General features: G+C 44.4%; 1 protein-coding gene across 1 annotated transcript in view; it reads right to left on the bottom strand.

Annotated features, from left to right (window-relative positions):
* Window positions 1-250: 250 nt before the first annotated feature.
* The window catches only part of LOC309549422 (uncharacterized protein), a gene marked incomplete at both ends in the record, with an annotated part of 57940 nt that continues 42134 nt past the window's right edge, over window positions 251-16056 (bottom strand). The window contains 2 exon segments of the mRNA XM_082249708.1: window positions 251-327; window positions 14584-15172. Coding sequence (XP_082105834.1) covers window positions 251-327; window positions 14584-15172 — 666 coding nt within the window.

The following is a 16056-nucleotide window of genomic DNA, read 5'->3' on the forward strand; positions in this document are numbered from 1 at the left end:
GACGACATCCTCTTGCTCGCGGACAGTCAGAGTCACCTTCTTGCACAAAGGGACATCTTGTTACAGTGTTTGACCCAGGCAGGGTGATTAATAAACAATCAGAAGAGCCAGCAGATGATTTATCTTGGAGCATTATTCAACACCCGTCAGGGTACAGTGTCATTACCCATACAGAAGGCAAAGATCATCATTCAGAGAGTTTCCAAGATTTTGCGCAACCTCCATCTGACAGCTTTTCTCTGTTTTAGCCTCATAGGTTCATTGTCAGCATGCATTCCGATAGTACCATGGTCACGTTGGCATCTGAGGTACTTTCAGACCGGCTTCCTAAAACATTGGAAAAAACAACGTTTCTAACAGCTCATCCTCTTAACACCATGCATGCGCAGAAGTCTTCATTGGTGGACAAAGCTTTAGAACCTCTCCAAACCGCGATAGTTGGGTTCCCTCTCCTGGGCCACAATTACTTCAGATGCCAGCGGAAAAGGGTGGGGAACCCATTGCGAGGAATTCGAAGTCCAGGGAAGATGGTCCTTTCAAGCCGAGAGCCTAGTCTCGAACATCCTGGAGTTGAGAGGAGCATTCCTAGCCTTAACCTCTCTATCTCCCTACATCAGAGGCAAAATAGTTTTTCTATGACTGGACAACAGGGCAGCAGTCTCCTATATTCAAAAACAGGGCGGGACTCGCAGCAGGTAACTTCTGTCAGAAGTAGAACCGATCATGCTCTGGGCAGAGAGAAATCTCCTAGACCTCAGAGCAGTGTATCTCCTGGGCAGGCTAAACAATCAAGCGGACATTCTCTCCAGATCTTGTCCAGACAACAACGAATAGGCCCTGCATTTGCACATATTTCACCAGATCACCAATCACTGGAAATATCCTCAGGTGGATCTGTTCTCTACACCACGGAACACCAAGCTTTCCAGGTTTATCTCCCGTTTCCACACCCCCAGGTGGAAGCAGTGGATGCTCTGACTTGCACCTGGGACTTCAACACAGGGTATACCTTCCCACCGCACCCTCTTATTCTAAAATTCTTCCTGAGGCTCCTGAAGGAACCAGTACATATCCTCGCGATTCTTCCTTATTGGCCCAAGAGACCTTGGTTTCCACTAGCCATGCGGTTGTTTGTGAGCACACCTTTGACACTTCCCCTGTTCCCTCAACTTCTACAGCAGGGCAGAATCTCTCATCCAAACCTGCACAGATTGGATCCACGGGTGTGGAAATTGAGTGGCGGAGGTTTGAAGCCTAAGGCTGTTCCCCAGAAGTCATTTCAACACTGCTTCAAACAAGGAAACCATCCACAAACTCCATTTACTCAAGAGTCTGGGAAAAGTTCCAAACCTTTGTGGCTGGAAAAAATTTTGATCGATTCTCACCTTCAGTCTCCAATATTTTGGGGTTCCTACAGACCGGACTAGGCCTAGGTCTCAGTTCATTAAAGGTCCAGGTGGCCGCATTATCAGCGGCAACAAATTCAAGATGGGCAGTCAACCCTCTTGTAATTACGTTCCTTAGAGGGGTGTTAAAGTCACGCCCTCCGGTCAGACGCACCTTTCCAAAATGGGTCCTAACTCGAATCCTGGAAGCCATCCTTTTGCTCCTATGGAACAAATATTAATTGGAACTTATCCTTAAAAATGGCCTTTCTTCTAGCCATTACATCTGGCAGGAGCATATCGGAATTGCAAGCCCTGGGAATCGGCGAGGATCACGTTTCTTTCTTTCCAGACAGAGTGGAACTGCGACCTATTCAAGGTTTCACCGCTAAAGTCGCTACCGCAAGGGAACCATGGGCCTTGCCAATTTGTTTCCCAGTCAGAAATATACCCAAGCTTGGACACAGAAAAGGCTACAGAAAAATTTAGAACATCTAACAGGCTGTTCGTTATCCCATGGGGAAAAAACAGAGGGAAGGAAGCCTCTAGCAGGACTCTTGCATCCTGATTATCAAACTAATACGTAAAGTGTACAGGGCTAAAGGCATAGTTCCTCCGGAGCAGGTGAAGGTTCATTCAACAAAATCAATTTCTGCCTCATGGGCAGCTAGAGCGAACCTCTCCCTGGTTACCATCTTCAGGGCTGCCACATGATCGTCTCAGCACACATTTATAAAACATTATAGAATTGACCCTGGAACGCTCACCACTGTAGAATTTGAAAGAAGGGCAATGCAGGAAGCCCTTTCTTCATCTAAATAAAAAAAAAAAAAAAAAACACATTTCTTTGTGTTTTAGTATCTACCCACCCTTTTGTCAGCTAGTTATTTATCACAGGTATGCTGCCATGGAGGCGCCAGGAAAATGGAAAATTGTATCCTACTTACCGTAATTTTCCTTTCCTGGTGCCTATCCATGGCAGCATACACTTCCTCCCTCTGTATTCTATAGCACAGGAGAATGCTGGGAGTAGGGGGCGTCTTTCTTTTAAGCTATTCACTAGTCCTGAAGGCGGAGTAGAGGCGGAGCTCCATCACAAGTATGCTGCCATGGATAGGCACCAGGAAAGGAAAATTATGGTAAGTATAATACAATTTTAAGTTTTTTTTCCCAAATACCATGTGACATAAAACGTTGCAACGACCGCCATTTTATTCCCTAGGGTCTCTGTTATAAAAAATATATATAATAGGCGGTTCTGAGTAATTTTCTAGCAAGAAATTATTTTTACAACTATGGTACTTAAAAATATCCATAGGCGATGCTTAAAAAGCCTTCACAGGTTACCTGTTTAGAGTTACAGAGGAGTTCTAGTGCTAGAATTATTGCTTTCGCTCTAACGTTCGCGGTAATACCTCACATGTGTGGTGCGATTACCGTTTACATATGCATTTGTGACTTACATATGCGTTCGCTTCTGCGCACAAGTCCCTTTTAATCGTTTTTTTTTATCACTTTTATTCCTGACACAAAGAATGTAAACATCCCTTGTAATAGAATTAAGGACGACCGGTCCTCTTTATGGAGACATCTGGGGTCAAAAAGACCCCAAATCTCTTCTTTAACTTTAAAAGCAAAAGATAAAAAAAATGATCTACTTCCAGCCTGGACCAGAAGTGACATCATGGCGTTGCTCTGGTCCTCCAAGGCCATAGAGGCGATGAAAGAGTCTTTGAGAGCAGCCAGCCGCACCATTGGATCATTTTCCAGGCAAAAACAGTAAGCCCAAAAAACACCGGCAAGCGGCTGGAGGTGGAGGAACATCCCTTCCCGCTGCTTCCGACAGCTCATGAACCGCTCGGAATGAGAAAGCCAGCTGCCAGCTGGAAAAACCAATATAATGATAGCTTCAGCCATAACCCTGGTAAACCACAACGTATACAGTGAGGACACCAACAATGGGGTCCACTGACACAAATGATGGGGCACAATTCCTCCCACTAACACCAATGATGGGGCATGATTTCTCCCAATGAAACCAAATATGGGAGCATTGGTTTTTTTTAACCACTGACGGGACCTTTTCTACTCCCAATGGCCACAGTCTGGTCCCCCCCCAAATCTGAAGGACAGTAAAGTGGCTCTTTGTTTAGAAAGTTTGGAGACCCCCCTGGTCTAGAAGAACACTACTATGAGCTCCAGAACTCTCATAAAAAAGCAAAAAATTGGGTGACACTTGGACTGAAGAGTCCGAGCCTGGGAAAATAAAGTTTGACATTTCTCTTGGGGAACAAAAACTCTGGCCTAAGTTGTGTTTAGGATGAGGCCCAGATATTCCAAGCAATGAGTTGGTTCCAGTGCTGGGATCTTAAGGTTCGGGACCCAGTTGAATCTTTGCAATGTCAGGACAGTTCTAGCTATGCTGTCAGCCAGAACCTGAGCAAATGGAGGTCTTCCTGACTTCCCACAATGGGAATGCCCTGGAAGAACAGCAAGGCTAGCCCCCGGGGCCAGTGCCTGAGTGAACAATCAAAGTGCCTACTCCCTACTTCTGAATAGGATTCCTGAGCCTCCAGTTCAGGGACAACCTGATTTTCAATGTCAGGTGACCTGGACTGTCCAAAGAAGGGACTAAATTATCCCACCATTACACAATTTTGTGTTTTTGGGGTCTGTAGTGGAACTGGATAAATGGAGATGTCTAGAACAGTGGTTTCCAAACTGTGGCCCTTTGATTGCTTTTATCTGGCCCTTGGGGCACTATTTCATCCACTGAGACCAACAATGGGGCATAATTCCTCCCACTGACCTCAATGATGGACAGAATTCCTCCTATTGTCACCAACCATGGGTGCACATTTCCTCTCACTGACACCAACGAAGGGGCACAATTCCTCTCACTGACATAAATGATGGGGCAGAATTCCTCCCAATGGCAGCAACGATAGGGCACAATTCCTCCCACTGACACCAACAATGGGGCACAATTCCTCCCATTGGACCAATGATGGGGCACAATTTCTCCCACTGACACCAACAATGGGGCACAATTCCTCCCACTGATGTAAATGATGGGGCAGAATTCCTTCCAATGGCACCAACGATGGGGCACAATTCCTCCCACTGACACCAACGATGGGGCACTGCGTTACTTTAACTGAGAATTGCGTGGTTGTGTGACGCTGTACCCAAATAAAATGTATATCCCTTTTTCCCACAAATAGAGCTTTCTTTTGGTGGTATTTGATCACCTCTGCGGTTTTCATTTTTGTGCTATAAACAAAAAAAAAAAAAGACAGATGATTATAATATTTTTTACTTTCTGCTATAAAACATCCAATTAAAAAAAAAAAAATCAAAATCAAATTTCTTCATCAATTTAGGTCAATATGAAATTCTGCTACATATTTTTGGTAAAAAGAAATCCCAATAAGCGTATATTGATTGGTTTGCGCAAAAGTTATCGTGTCTGCAAATGACGGGATATTTTTATAGAATTGTAATTTTTAAATTTTTTCTAGTATTGGCGGCGATCAGCGACTTATAGGGGGACTGCGACATTGCGGTGGAAAAATCACACAGATAACTGATACTTTTGTTGGGGGACCAGTGACACCAATACAGTGATCAGTGCTAAAAAAAATATGCACTGTCAATGTACTAATGACACTGGCAGGGAAGGGGTTAACATCAGGGGGGGGGGGATAAATGTGTTCATAGGGAGTGCTTACTCACTGTGGCGGAGGTGTTTTAACTGTGGGAAGGCAGAGATCCGTGTTCCTGCTTAGCAATGTTACCCATAAGTTATATTTTGAGATTTAATAGATCTCAGATAGGATTTGGGTTAATAAGGGTTCTCTGACCATGAGTGAAAGCTTGAACACAACAGAAATTTATTGGTAAATAGCAAGGATGCCTAAACTAATACACAGCAATCTATCTATAGTACAGAAAAGGGTAAATGAAGGAATACAGAGTATAACACTCAAACCATTAATATACAAACAGCAAGATGGACAACACATAGGACAAGCGTTTTAGATATAAGTGCCAGAGGTATCTTCCATAATTACCATGCACACAAGGGCCCCTTCCAGGCTGATGTTTTCAGAGCGTTCTCTCTTCCAACACTTAACTAATATAAATCTATTTCTCATAGACTTGCATAGGGCCATTCCGATGGGTGGAGCTATCTTACCCCTCTCCTCCCCTCCGGGCGTATCTCATCCAGGATTGGACAATTTCCCCATCCCCTAGCTTTAGCATAACTCAGCCTCTTGCTATCACCTCCTCTCGGGGGGGGGGGGGGGAATTAGGCAACCTCCTCTTGAATGGGGCAGTAGGTATGCAAGGTCACCCCCTTGTAAAATTGTCCATTCCCTAACAGATGGCCATCTTTATTGGATAACTAAAGAGAGCATCTTTGAAGTGGAGTCAGAGATAATGACAGAAGTGAAATGGCCTGGTCTAAATTATTACCTCGGCCCCGTAAGGTCTGCGAAAACAGAAAATTGTATACTCACCTTTCCGTAATTTTCCTTTCCTGGTGCATCTGCATGGCAGCATACAATGGGGGGTTGTGGCTCCGCCCCCACAACCTGATAGGACAGGTTAACTCTAAATCAAAGACAGACCCGAGCATTCTCTTTAACTCTTATCATTTGGGTGGGAATCTGTATGCTGCCATGAAGATGCACCAGGAAAGGAAAATTACGGAAAGGTGAAGATACAATTTTCCGTTTTCCTGGGGCATCATGGCAGCATAAAATACGAACTAACTCACCATATGGGAGGGTGCAAGAAAAATGTTGTAATGGTCAGTAGCGTAAGTATGCATTTTCCAAATTTTACTGTCGTGAGCTGATTTCACCTAATAAAGTGTAATGAAGGTTTCCTAGGAGGACCATATTGCTGACTTGCAAATATCCTCAGGAGACGCTCGGCACTGCTCTGTCCACAGAGCTGGCACTGTCCTAGTTGAATGTGCTCTTAAGTCCTCCAGAACAAAAAGGTCTTGTGAAGAGTAGGCCCTTTAATTGTCTTAACCACTTCCATACAGAGCAGTTAGACCCCCTTCCTGCCCAGACCAATTTTCAGCTTTCAGCACTCTCACACTTTGAATGACAATTGCTCAGTCATGCTACACTGTAACCAAACAAAATTTTTATCATTTTTTTCACACAAATAGAGCTTTCTTTTGGTGGTATTTGATCACAACTGGGGTTTTTTTTTTTCGTGATATATGCAAAAAAAGAGCAAAAATTTTGAAAAAAAAAACACTTTTTTTTAGTTTCAATTATGAAATTTTGCAAAAAATAAATTTTTCTTCATACATTTGGGCCAAAATGTATACTGCTACATGTCTCTGGTAAAATTAACCCAAATTAGTGTATATTATTTAGTCTGTGTGAAAGTTATTGAGTCTAGAAGCTATGGTACCAATTACTGAAAATTGATCACACCAGATGTACTGACTGCCTATCTCCTTTCTTGAGGCCCTGAAATGTCAGGACAGTACAAATACCGACCAAATCACCCCTTTTTGTAAAGTAGACAGTCCAAGGTATTTAGTAAGAGGCATGGTGAGTTTTTTGAAGTTGTAATTTTTTCCCACAATTCTTGGGAAAATGAAGAAAAAAAATTTTTTTTCTTTTTTTTCCCACAAAGTTGTCAATTTATAAGCTATTTCTAACACATCGCATGTACACAGCAAAAATTACACCCAAAAATACATTCTGCTACTCCTTCCGAGTATGGCGATACCACATGTGTGAGACTTTTACACAGCCTGGCCACAAAAAGAGACTCCACGTTCAAGAAGCACATTCAGGCGTTCTAGGAGCATAAATACACATAAAACTTTCTTACTACCTATCACACTTTTCAAGGCCCTAGAGCACCAATACAATGGAAAAGTCCACAAAATGACCCCATTTTGGAAAGCAAACACTCCAACGTATATTCTATGAGGCATTATGGGTCGTTTGAACATATCATTTTTTTCCACAGGTTTTTGGAAAATGTGGGAAAAAAATGAAAACTTTTTTTTTTTTTACACAAAGTTGTCAATTTATAGGATATTCCTAACACATAGCATGTACACAGCAAAAATGACACCCCAAAATACATTCTGCCACTCCTCCTGAGTATGGCAATACCACATGTGTGAGACTTTTTCACAGCCTAGCCATATAGAGGGGCCTAACATCCAAGGAGCATCATCATGCATCCTAGCCACTTGCCTAGGCCTATTTTTGACATTTGGTGTTTACAAGCTAAAATCAGTTGTTTTGCTAGAAAACTGCTTAGAACCCCCAAACATTGTATATTTTTTTTTAGCAGAGACCCTAGAGAATAAAATGGAGATTATTGCAATATTTTTTATCACACCGTATTTGCGTAGCGGTCTTCCAAACGCAATTTTTTTGGAAAAAATTCACTTTTTTTAATTAAAAAATAAGAAACCAGTAAAGTTAGCCCAATTTTTTTCCATAATGTGAAAGATAATGTTACGCCGAGTAAATAGATACCCAACATGTCATGTTTCAAAATTGCGCACGCTCACGGAATGGTGACAAACTTTGGTACTTAAAAATCCCCATAGGCGACAATTTAAAAATTTCTACAGGTTGCGATCTTTCAGTTACAGAGGAGGTCTAGGGCTCAAATTATTCCCCTTGCTCTAACGATCGCGGCGATACCTCACATGTGTGGTTTGAACACCGTTTACATATGTGGGCGGGGTTTCTGTATGCATTTGCTTCTGCGCGCGAGCTAACGGGGACAGGGCGCTTTAATTTTTTTTTTTTTTTACTATTTATATTATTTATTATTTTTTATTTTTACACCGTTTAAAAAAAAAAAAAAAATTGATCATTTTTATTTCTATTAAAAGAAATGTAAATATTCTTCGTAATAGAAATAGGCACGACAGGACCTCTTTTTTGTGAGATCTGGGGTCAAAAAGTCCTCAGATCTCACAAGTACACTAAAAGATAGAAAAAAAAAAAATAAAATAATTATAATATAAAATGAAAAAAAAAAAAAAAGGACCTTTAAACCGGTTGCTAGGCAACAACATTTTCCGTAGCTCCGGTCCTCCAAGACCATAGAGTCAAGTGAGGGCAAGCTTGCCCTCACTCGACATCCTGTCTGTGAGGATTCGGGACCGGATCGTTTTCCCCGCTGCCGGCGGGTCCGGTAAGCGGGGAAAAGGACCGGAACGCGTCGGGAGGGGGGGGGGGGGCGCCTCTTCCGCCATCCCGGAAGGGTGATCCCACGGCGAATCCGCCGCTGGGACCACCCTTATCGGAAAGCCAACCGTCTACCGTTTAAAAAAATACCAGGGTTATGGCAGCTATCTGCTGCCATAAAACCGGTATTTAGGTTTAAACGGAGGACGTATATAAACCTTTTTGGACTTGGACATGGTGGCTGTATGAAGGGTGACAGGTACTCGGGTACTTTGTTGGGCAGGTGACAGGTACTCTGGTACTGATGAGCAGGTGGCAGGTACCCGGGTACTCCGATAGGCAGGTGACAGGTACTCGGGTACTCTGATGGGCAGGTGACAGGCAGGTGATAGGTACTGATGAGTAGTACTCACTGACTGATAGGTGATAGGTGATACTGTACTGATGGGTACTGATGATCAGTACTGATACGTGATAGGTACTGATGAGTACTGATGAGTAGTGATGGGGACTGATGAGCAGGCGGCAAGTACTTGGGTACTTCAGGCGTCAGGTACTCTGATGAGCAGGTGGAAGGTACTCGGGTACTCTGATGGGTAGGTGACAGGTACTCAGGTACTCTGATGACGGGTACTCCGTTGACAGGTACTCAAAGTACCCGAGTACCTGTCATCAGAGTACCCGAGTACCTGTCATCAAAGTACCCGAGTACCCGTCATCAGAGTACCCAAGTACCTGTCATCGGAGTACCCGAGTACCCGTCATCAGAGTACCCGAGTACCTGTCATCAGAGTACCCGAGTACCTGTCAGAGTACCCGAGTACCCGTCATCAGAGTACCCGAGTACCCGTCATCAGAGTACTCGAGTACCTGTCATCAGAGTACCCGAGTACCCGTCATCAGAGTACCCGAGTACCTGTCATCAGAGTACCCATCAGAGTACCCGAGTACCTGTCATCAGAGTACCTGAGTACCTGTCATCAGAGTACCCGAATACCTGTCACCAGCCCATCAGAGTACCCAAGTACCTGTCATCTGAGTACCTGATGGGCTGATGACAGGTACTCGGGTACTTTCATGGGCTAGTGACAGGTGCTCTTTATTGGGGGGGGGGCAATCAGTGTGTTTAGGGTGCACTGTAGTTGGTAACTAGCTGTTACCACAATCTCCTCCTCACACAGGATCAGTGTGTGAGGAGGAGAACACGGTGACAGCTAGTTACCGTGTTCTCTGTTGACATTTGTGACCGGCTGTGATTGGACACAGCCGGTCACGTGGTAAAGAGCCAATTTCATTGGCTCTTTACCTAGATCGGGGATCGACTCTGTCCGAGGGACGAGCCTCGTCCCCGATCGCTGCTCTGCGCGCCCCCGGGGGCGCGCATTGCAGAGAGAACGAGCGGCTCGTGCTGGAGCCGCTCATGTGATCGGCTGTGATTGACACAGCCGATCACGTGGTAAACAGCCAATTTCTATTGGCTGTTTACCTTGATCAGGGATGGGCTATGTCCGAGGGACGAGCCTCATCCCTGATCGCGCCGCTGCGCGCCGCCGGGGGCGCGCAGTAGCAGCTAGAACGGGCCGACGTCATATGACGGCGGCCCGGATCTAGACAACCACTTTGCCGACGTCATTTTACATGACTCGGTATGGAAGTGGTTAACAATCTAGGACAGCCTTTCTCAAGCTTTTTAACAACAGAGGATCCATTGAAATAAATTTCTGGTCTTGGGGAAACCCCTGCTAAAAATAAAAAATTTGCAACTCAAGACACATTAGTGTGACAGTCAGTGGGAAGAATGCTCTTTACTCTTGTCATCATTGGGAAGAATTTCCCCCCTACAGATAGCTAAAAGGAACAATGGGGTCATTGGAAACGTATCTGAGAGGCAGAATTTGCCCATTTCTCAAGGAACCCCTAGCAACCTCAGGAGAAACCCTAGGATTCCACTGAACTCTGGTTGAGAAACCCTGATCCAGGAGATGACTGTACGTGTTGATGATGACTGACCCTGCCTTAAGCCATGCTGGAACCAAGCACAGATTTCAGCTTTCCTCAATGAAAAGGTAGCTGCCAAGCAGGTCATCAGAGTTAGATCAGCATCCAGGGGATGTGGTTCTCTCACTTAACCAAGAAAGACGATAAATTGGCTTCCTAGTTACAGTGGAAGGAGAAAGATCCCCCATGGATAAAAAGCAGTCTGGGGTTTTAGGACTGTTCTGTCCAGGTAGATCGTTAAGGAGAATGCTGCGAGCCGGGTCTGTCTTTGATTTATAGTTAACCAGTCCTATCAGGTTGTAGGGGCGGAGCCACAACCCCCCATTGTATGCTGCCATAATGCGCCAGGAAAGGGAACTTAATGAAGGTGTTGTCATTTCTCAGATACAAGTTTACGACGGGTAAATAGCAGAACATCTTTAGGGACGCCACACATGTTTAGCCCAACCTAACATTCCTGTGCTTCAAAAAAAGGAATTAGTAAATTAATTATTTCTTTCTTTTCTTTTCCAATAGTTTTTTGAGATTTTTTTTTTAAAAAGAGGAGTAAGAACAAAAATCAATAGGTACATCAACATCAACAATTTTTTTTTTTTCCAAAATCAACATCAAATATTACTCAAAAAATTTGTATATCCGGTTACAAAAAAATACTGATCAAGATGGTTCAATATATTTGCCTCTAGAACCATTTATTTAACATGAAGAAAAGTATCTTCTCTCGCCCTATTATACCTCACCCCCCCCCCCCACCCGAGTCGCACAGGCATTGGAGAGGAACAGGATCGCCGCCGCAGTGTTAGCGACGTTACCCAGCCTCTCCATCAGAGCCCAATAAACAGGGTGGGGGGGGGGGGGGACAGGTGAAGCAGATTGTGCTGGCTGTATTCCACCTGCAGCACATCCCGGGGCACAGAGTAAAGAATGACTTTTAATAAACACAACATCACTATAATAGGCTCATGATCCTTAAAGAGAAACAAGGATTTTGGCTGGCGTGACGAACATTACACCGGAGGACACGGCGGCCATCTTTTTGGTTCCCAGAGCTGCTGATCATCAATGCTGCACCAGATAAGCGATTGCTCGTCTTGATTGTGTAAGTGGCCTCTTTTTAAGCTTAATAAACTTGTTCAAGCATACTGTACCATGAGGAGTGTTTCCTTTTGTCCCTGATCTGAGGTCTGATATCGGGCTGCAGGATAAGGATTTGCTGAGAGTGGCGCAGTATATAACCTCCATTCTGAATATTGAAACCCGGACACGCGATTCAAAACCCGAACTGTCCACGTGAATCCTGGACGGGTGTCAACCCTACAGGAAGCACCAGCTAGGTGTAGTATCCCGGTTAAAGGGTTTTAATAGCAAAGGATTAAAACACTCACAAGAGGTAAAATATACAAGTGCTCATCTGGTGTCAGAGTCTGTGGATCCTCCTAGAACTGTCCTGTAGGACCGCTGTCATCTGTTCAGGCTGCTGGGCAGAGAGGGGGATGGCTTGGGAGCCTGGAGGAGCCCCAAGAAGCCACACTAACCAGCATGGAAGGCACAGCGGAAGTGACATCACCGGAAAGATGGGAGGTACCAGATGAGAAGAGAACCAAAGCTACGCGCTCAGAGTATTTGGCTTGTTCTACAGGCCTTCCCTCTTGGTCTATACAGAGCCAGTCACAAGGACAGCAGCCATAGGTGGTCCTGTGCTTTCCTTTCTGGAAGCCTCATAACCAAAGACCAGTGACGTTTTCTGAATTACCCTTTACCCTGATCATTGGTATTTTTAGATATTTATTGCTGGCTGGACTATATATAAACTCTGCGCCAGTATCTCCTTCCTCCATTAGCAGAAACACAGGATCTCCATCTTCCCTACTAACAGAACCGCGATCTGCCTTGTTTACATCGACTGACCACTGCCTCTCTCTGGAACGATTGCAAGGTGCCGGTGGACATCATGTCCTCTGGACTCGCTGATTAGCTCCCACTGTATCCAGCGGAAGCTGAGCACCGACGGCACACGTGCATGCCGTAGACCCAGGGAATGCAGATGACGTACAGGTATGTGATTCTGTGCAGAACGGCTGCCCTGCTGCAGGACATGTACATGGGGTGGTCAAAACAAAATATCTCCCTGATAAGAGAGGCTATGACCTGGTGGATTACATGCAGAACTCTTGGGCCCAGCTGAGGACATTTAGGGCCTTAAGATTGAAGATGTGGTGGATGTCTCCTTTTGGTTTGGGAACTGTGGACAGAGAAGAACTCCTGGAACTCTTCTGGCCTTAGCTCAGTGAGATAGAGTTTGGAAGACGAATGTCATAGACAGGTTAGGGCTTTAGAAAGGGCCTCCAAAGGCTGTCAATGTGGTGCCTTCTCCACTCTCCATCTCACTAATAAAACCCCAATGGATGACTCTCTATGAACTGATCACATTCCAATCACCGATCATCTAATCATTGGTAAAAAAGAAGACTCGGCACAGAATATTGTATGAAGAGTTTTTATTGGACAAGATCAGAATAAGCGATTACCACACAGTAATTATATGAATAAAATAAAACTTAAATCTTTTATAATAGAATTAACAAATGTGTCAAATGTATTAATAATCATACATTGGTTGGACCAATAAAAAGCCGGCTACTTCAATAAATCAAAAAGGATCAAAAAAATTAAGCAACCAATCATCAGGTATGCATTCTTGACCTTGATGCAATTGAGGACCCTATAATCAATGCAAGGTCTCAACTCACCCCCCTTCTAAGAAGGTACATCAGTGAAAGATAAATCCTGATTGGCTGCTGTGGGTTAATGCATTTTACAGTGATCTTTTTCCATCCAGTAGGTTAGATCTATATACATATTTATAAGTAGAACACAAAAAGAATGTATTGTCAGAATTGTTTGTCTGCTGCCCCATGTATTGTCATGAATGCCCACTTGTTGCCCCCATGTATTACCAACAGGTGCGCACACCGTGGTGAAGAAGCACGATATTACGTGTGAAACGCGTCCACCTTTCTGTATCCCGTATTGACGGTCTGCAATAAATATCATTGCTATAACCTATTGGTAGTGCGATCATTTTCATTGGTTTTATGCCCCATACATTGTCAGGATTGCCCACTTATTATCCCATGTATTGTGCGGATTGCCCACTTATTATCCCATGTATTGTGCGGATTGCCCACCTGTTGCCCCATGTATTATCATGATTTCCTGCCTGTTGCCTCATGTGGGGAGGGATCGGTAAAGGTAGACAGTTGAGTCATGATTTTACCACCCCCTTAACCTTAAATGGGGCGGTACACATGACACTGCAATTTGTGGCTGCTGCAAACCTCACACCCCCCGGTCACATTGGGCAATGCTATTCAACTGAATGGGGTTGTGCCGCAACAGCCCCTATGCATACGGTTGGGGCGTTCTGGTGTGGGCTTTACAGGGTTAACATAAGGGCTCCCAGCTGCCTGCCAACCCCACAGCGGGTCAGAGGGCGATGCGGGTGTAAACCAACCCCCGAGTGGACTGTGGTGGTTTCACATTTGTTTATGGACTAAACAGTTCCACCCGTTACAATCCAGCGTCCATTTCCCGCAGTACCAGCAGGGGGCGCACTCTGATGTTTCATTATATTTCCTGTATTTGTAAACTTTCCCGCACTCTGAACATGAAATAGGACGCTCGCCCGTATGAACTTTCTGGTTTCTAAGAAATAAACCTTTGTTTGGAAAACATTTCCCGCACTCGTAACATTAAAAAGGGCGCTCACCTGTGTGTAAGTAGGTGTTCTTTCTTAGTTAAACATTTCCCGCACTCTGCACAAGATGAGAGATGCTCAACTGTGTGTATTCTCTGATGGTTAAGAAGGGTTCCTTTCTCAGTAAAACATTTCCCGCACTCTGAACATGAATAGGGACGCTCACCTGTGTGTATTCTCTGATGCCTAAGAAGGTTTCCTTTCTCAGTAAAACATTTCCCGCACTCTGAACATGAATAGGGAAGCTCACCTGTGTGCATTCTCTTATGTCTAAGAAGGCTTCCTTTACGATTAAAACATTTCCCACACTCTGAACATGAATAGGGACGCTCACCTGTGTGAATTCTCTGGTGCTGAAGAAAGTGTCCTTTTTCATTAAAACATTTCCCACACTCAGAACATGAATAGGGAAGCTCACCTGTGTGCATTCTCTTATGTCTAAGAAGGTTTCCTTTATGATTAAAACATTTCCCGCACTCTGAACATGAATAGGGATGCTCACCGATGTGTATTCTCTGATGCATAAGAAGGTTTCTTTTACAAATAAAACATTTCCCGCACTCTGAACATGAATAGGGACGCTCACCTGTGTGAATTCTTTGGTGCTGAAGAAGGTGTCCTTTTTCATTAAAACATTTCCCGCACTCAGAACATGAAAAGGGAAGCTCACCTGTGTGTATTCTCTTATGTCTAAGAAGGCTTCCTTTACGATTAAAACATTTCCCGCACTCTGAACATGAATAAGGACGCTCCCCTGTGTGTATTCTCTGATGGCTAAGAAAGTTTCCTTTATGATTAAAACATTTCCCGCACTCTGAACATGACAATGAATTCTCTCCTGTATGAACCCCTGTATGGTATAAAGAAGATTCCCTGAGATGAGATGGTTTCCCGCACCCGTCTGCACTGTCAGATATTAGAGGACTATGTGAAGTATCAGGAGATTCCAATGATCTCCTCCAATGGTGAGGTCTGTCATGTATATTATGAGGAACGAGATTTACTTCTGGAGAAGATGCCATGTCATTATCTTCTGTAGTCACATCTTCCTCCGATGTCCTTCTATTCCCACCACAGAGTCCGTCTGTCAGAAGACAAGAAAAATTACCAAGAGTTTTCCACACTCATATACACTGCTCAACACTTTATAATCAGAGTATAGCATCAAGTCAGGGAAACTCCTGGGATATTCATCTGGTCAGTGAAGTAGCAGAGGGGGTTGTTACCAACAGGTGCACTAGATGGGCAACAATGAGACGACCTCCAAAACAGGAATGGTTTTACAGGTGGAGGCCACTGACATTTTCCCTACTCATCTTTTCTGAGTGTTTGTCACTAGTTTTGCATTTGGCTGGGGTCAGTGTCACTACTGGTAGCATGAGGCCATACCTGGACCCTATAGAGGTTGCACAGGCAGTCCAACTCCTCCAGGATGGCTCATCAATACCTCCCATTGCCAGAAGGTTTGCTGTGTCTCCCAGCACAGTCTCAGGAGCATGGAGGAGATTCCAGGAGACAGGCAGTTACTCTAGGAGAGCTGGACAGGGCCGTAGAAGGTCCTTAACCCATCAGCAGGACCGGTATCTGCTCCTTTGTGCAAGGAGGAACAGGATGAGGACTGCCAGAGCCCTACAAAATGACCTCCAGCAGGACACTGGTGTGAATGTCTCTGACCAAACAATCAGAAACAGACTTCATAAGGGTGGCCTGAGGGCCCGACGTC

The sequence above is a fragment of the Pelophylax lessonae genome, assembly GCF_965119305.1.
Source record: "Pelophylax lessonae genome assembly, chromosome: 1".
In the NCBI taxonomy this organism is placed as follows: Eukaryota; Metazoa; Chordata; class Amphibia; order Anura; family Ranidae; genus Pelophylax; species Pelophylax lessonae.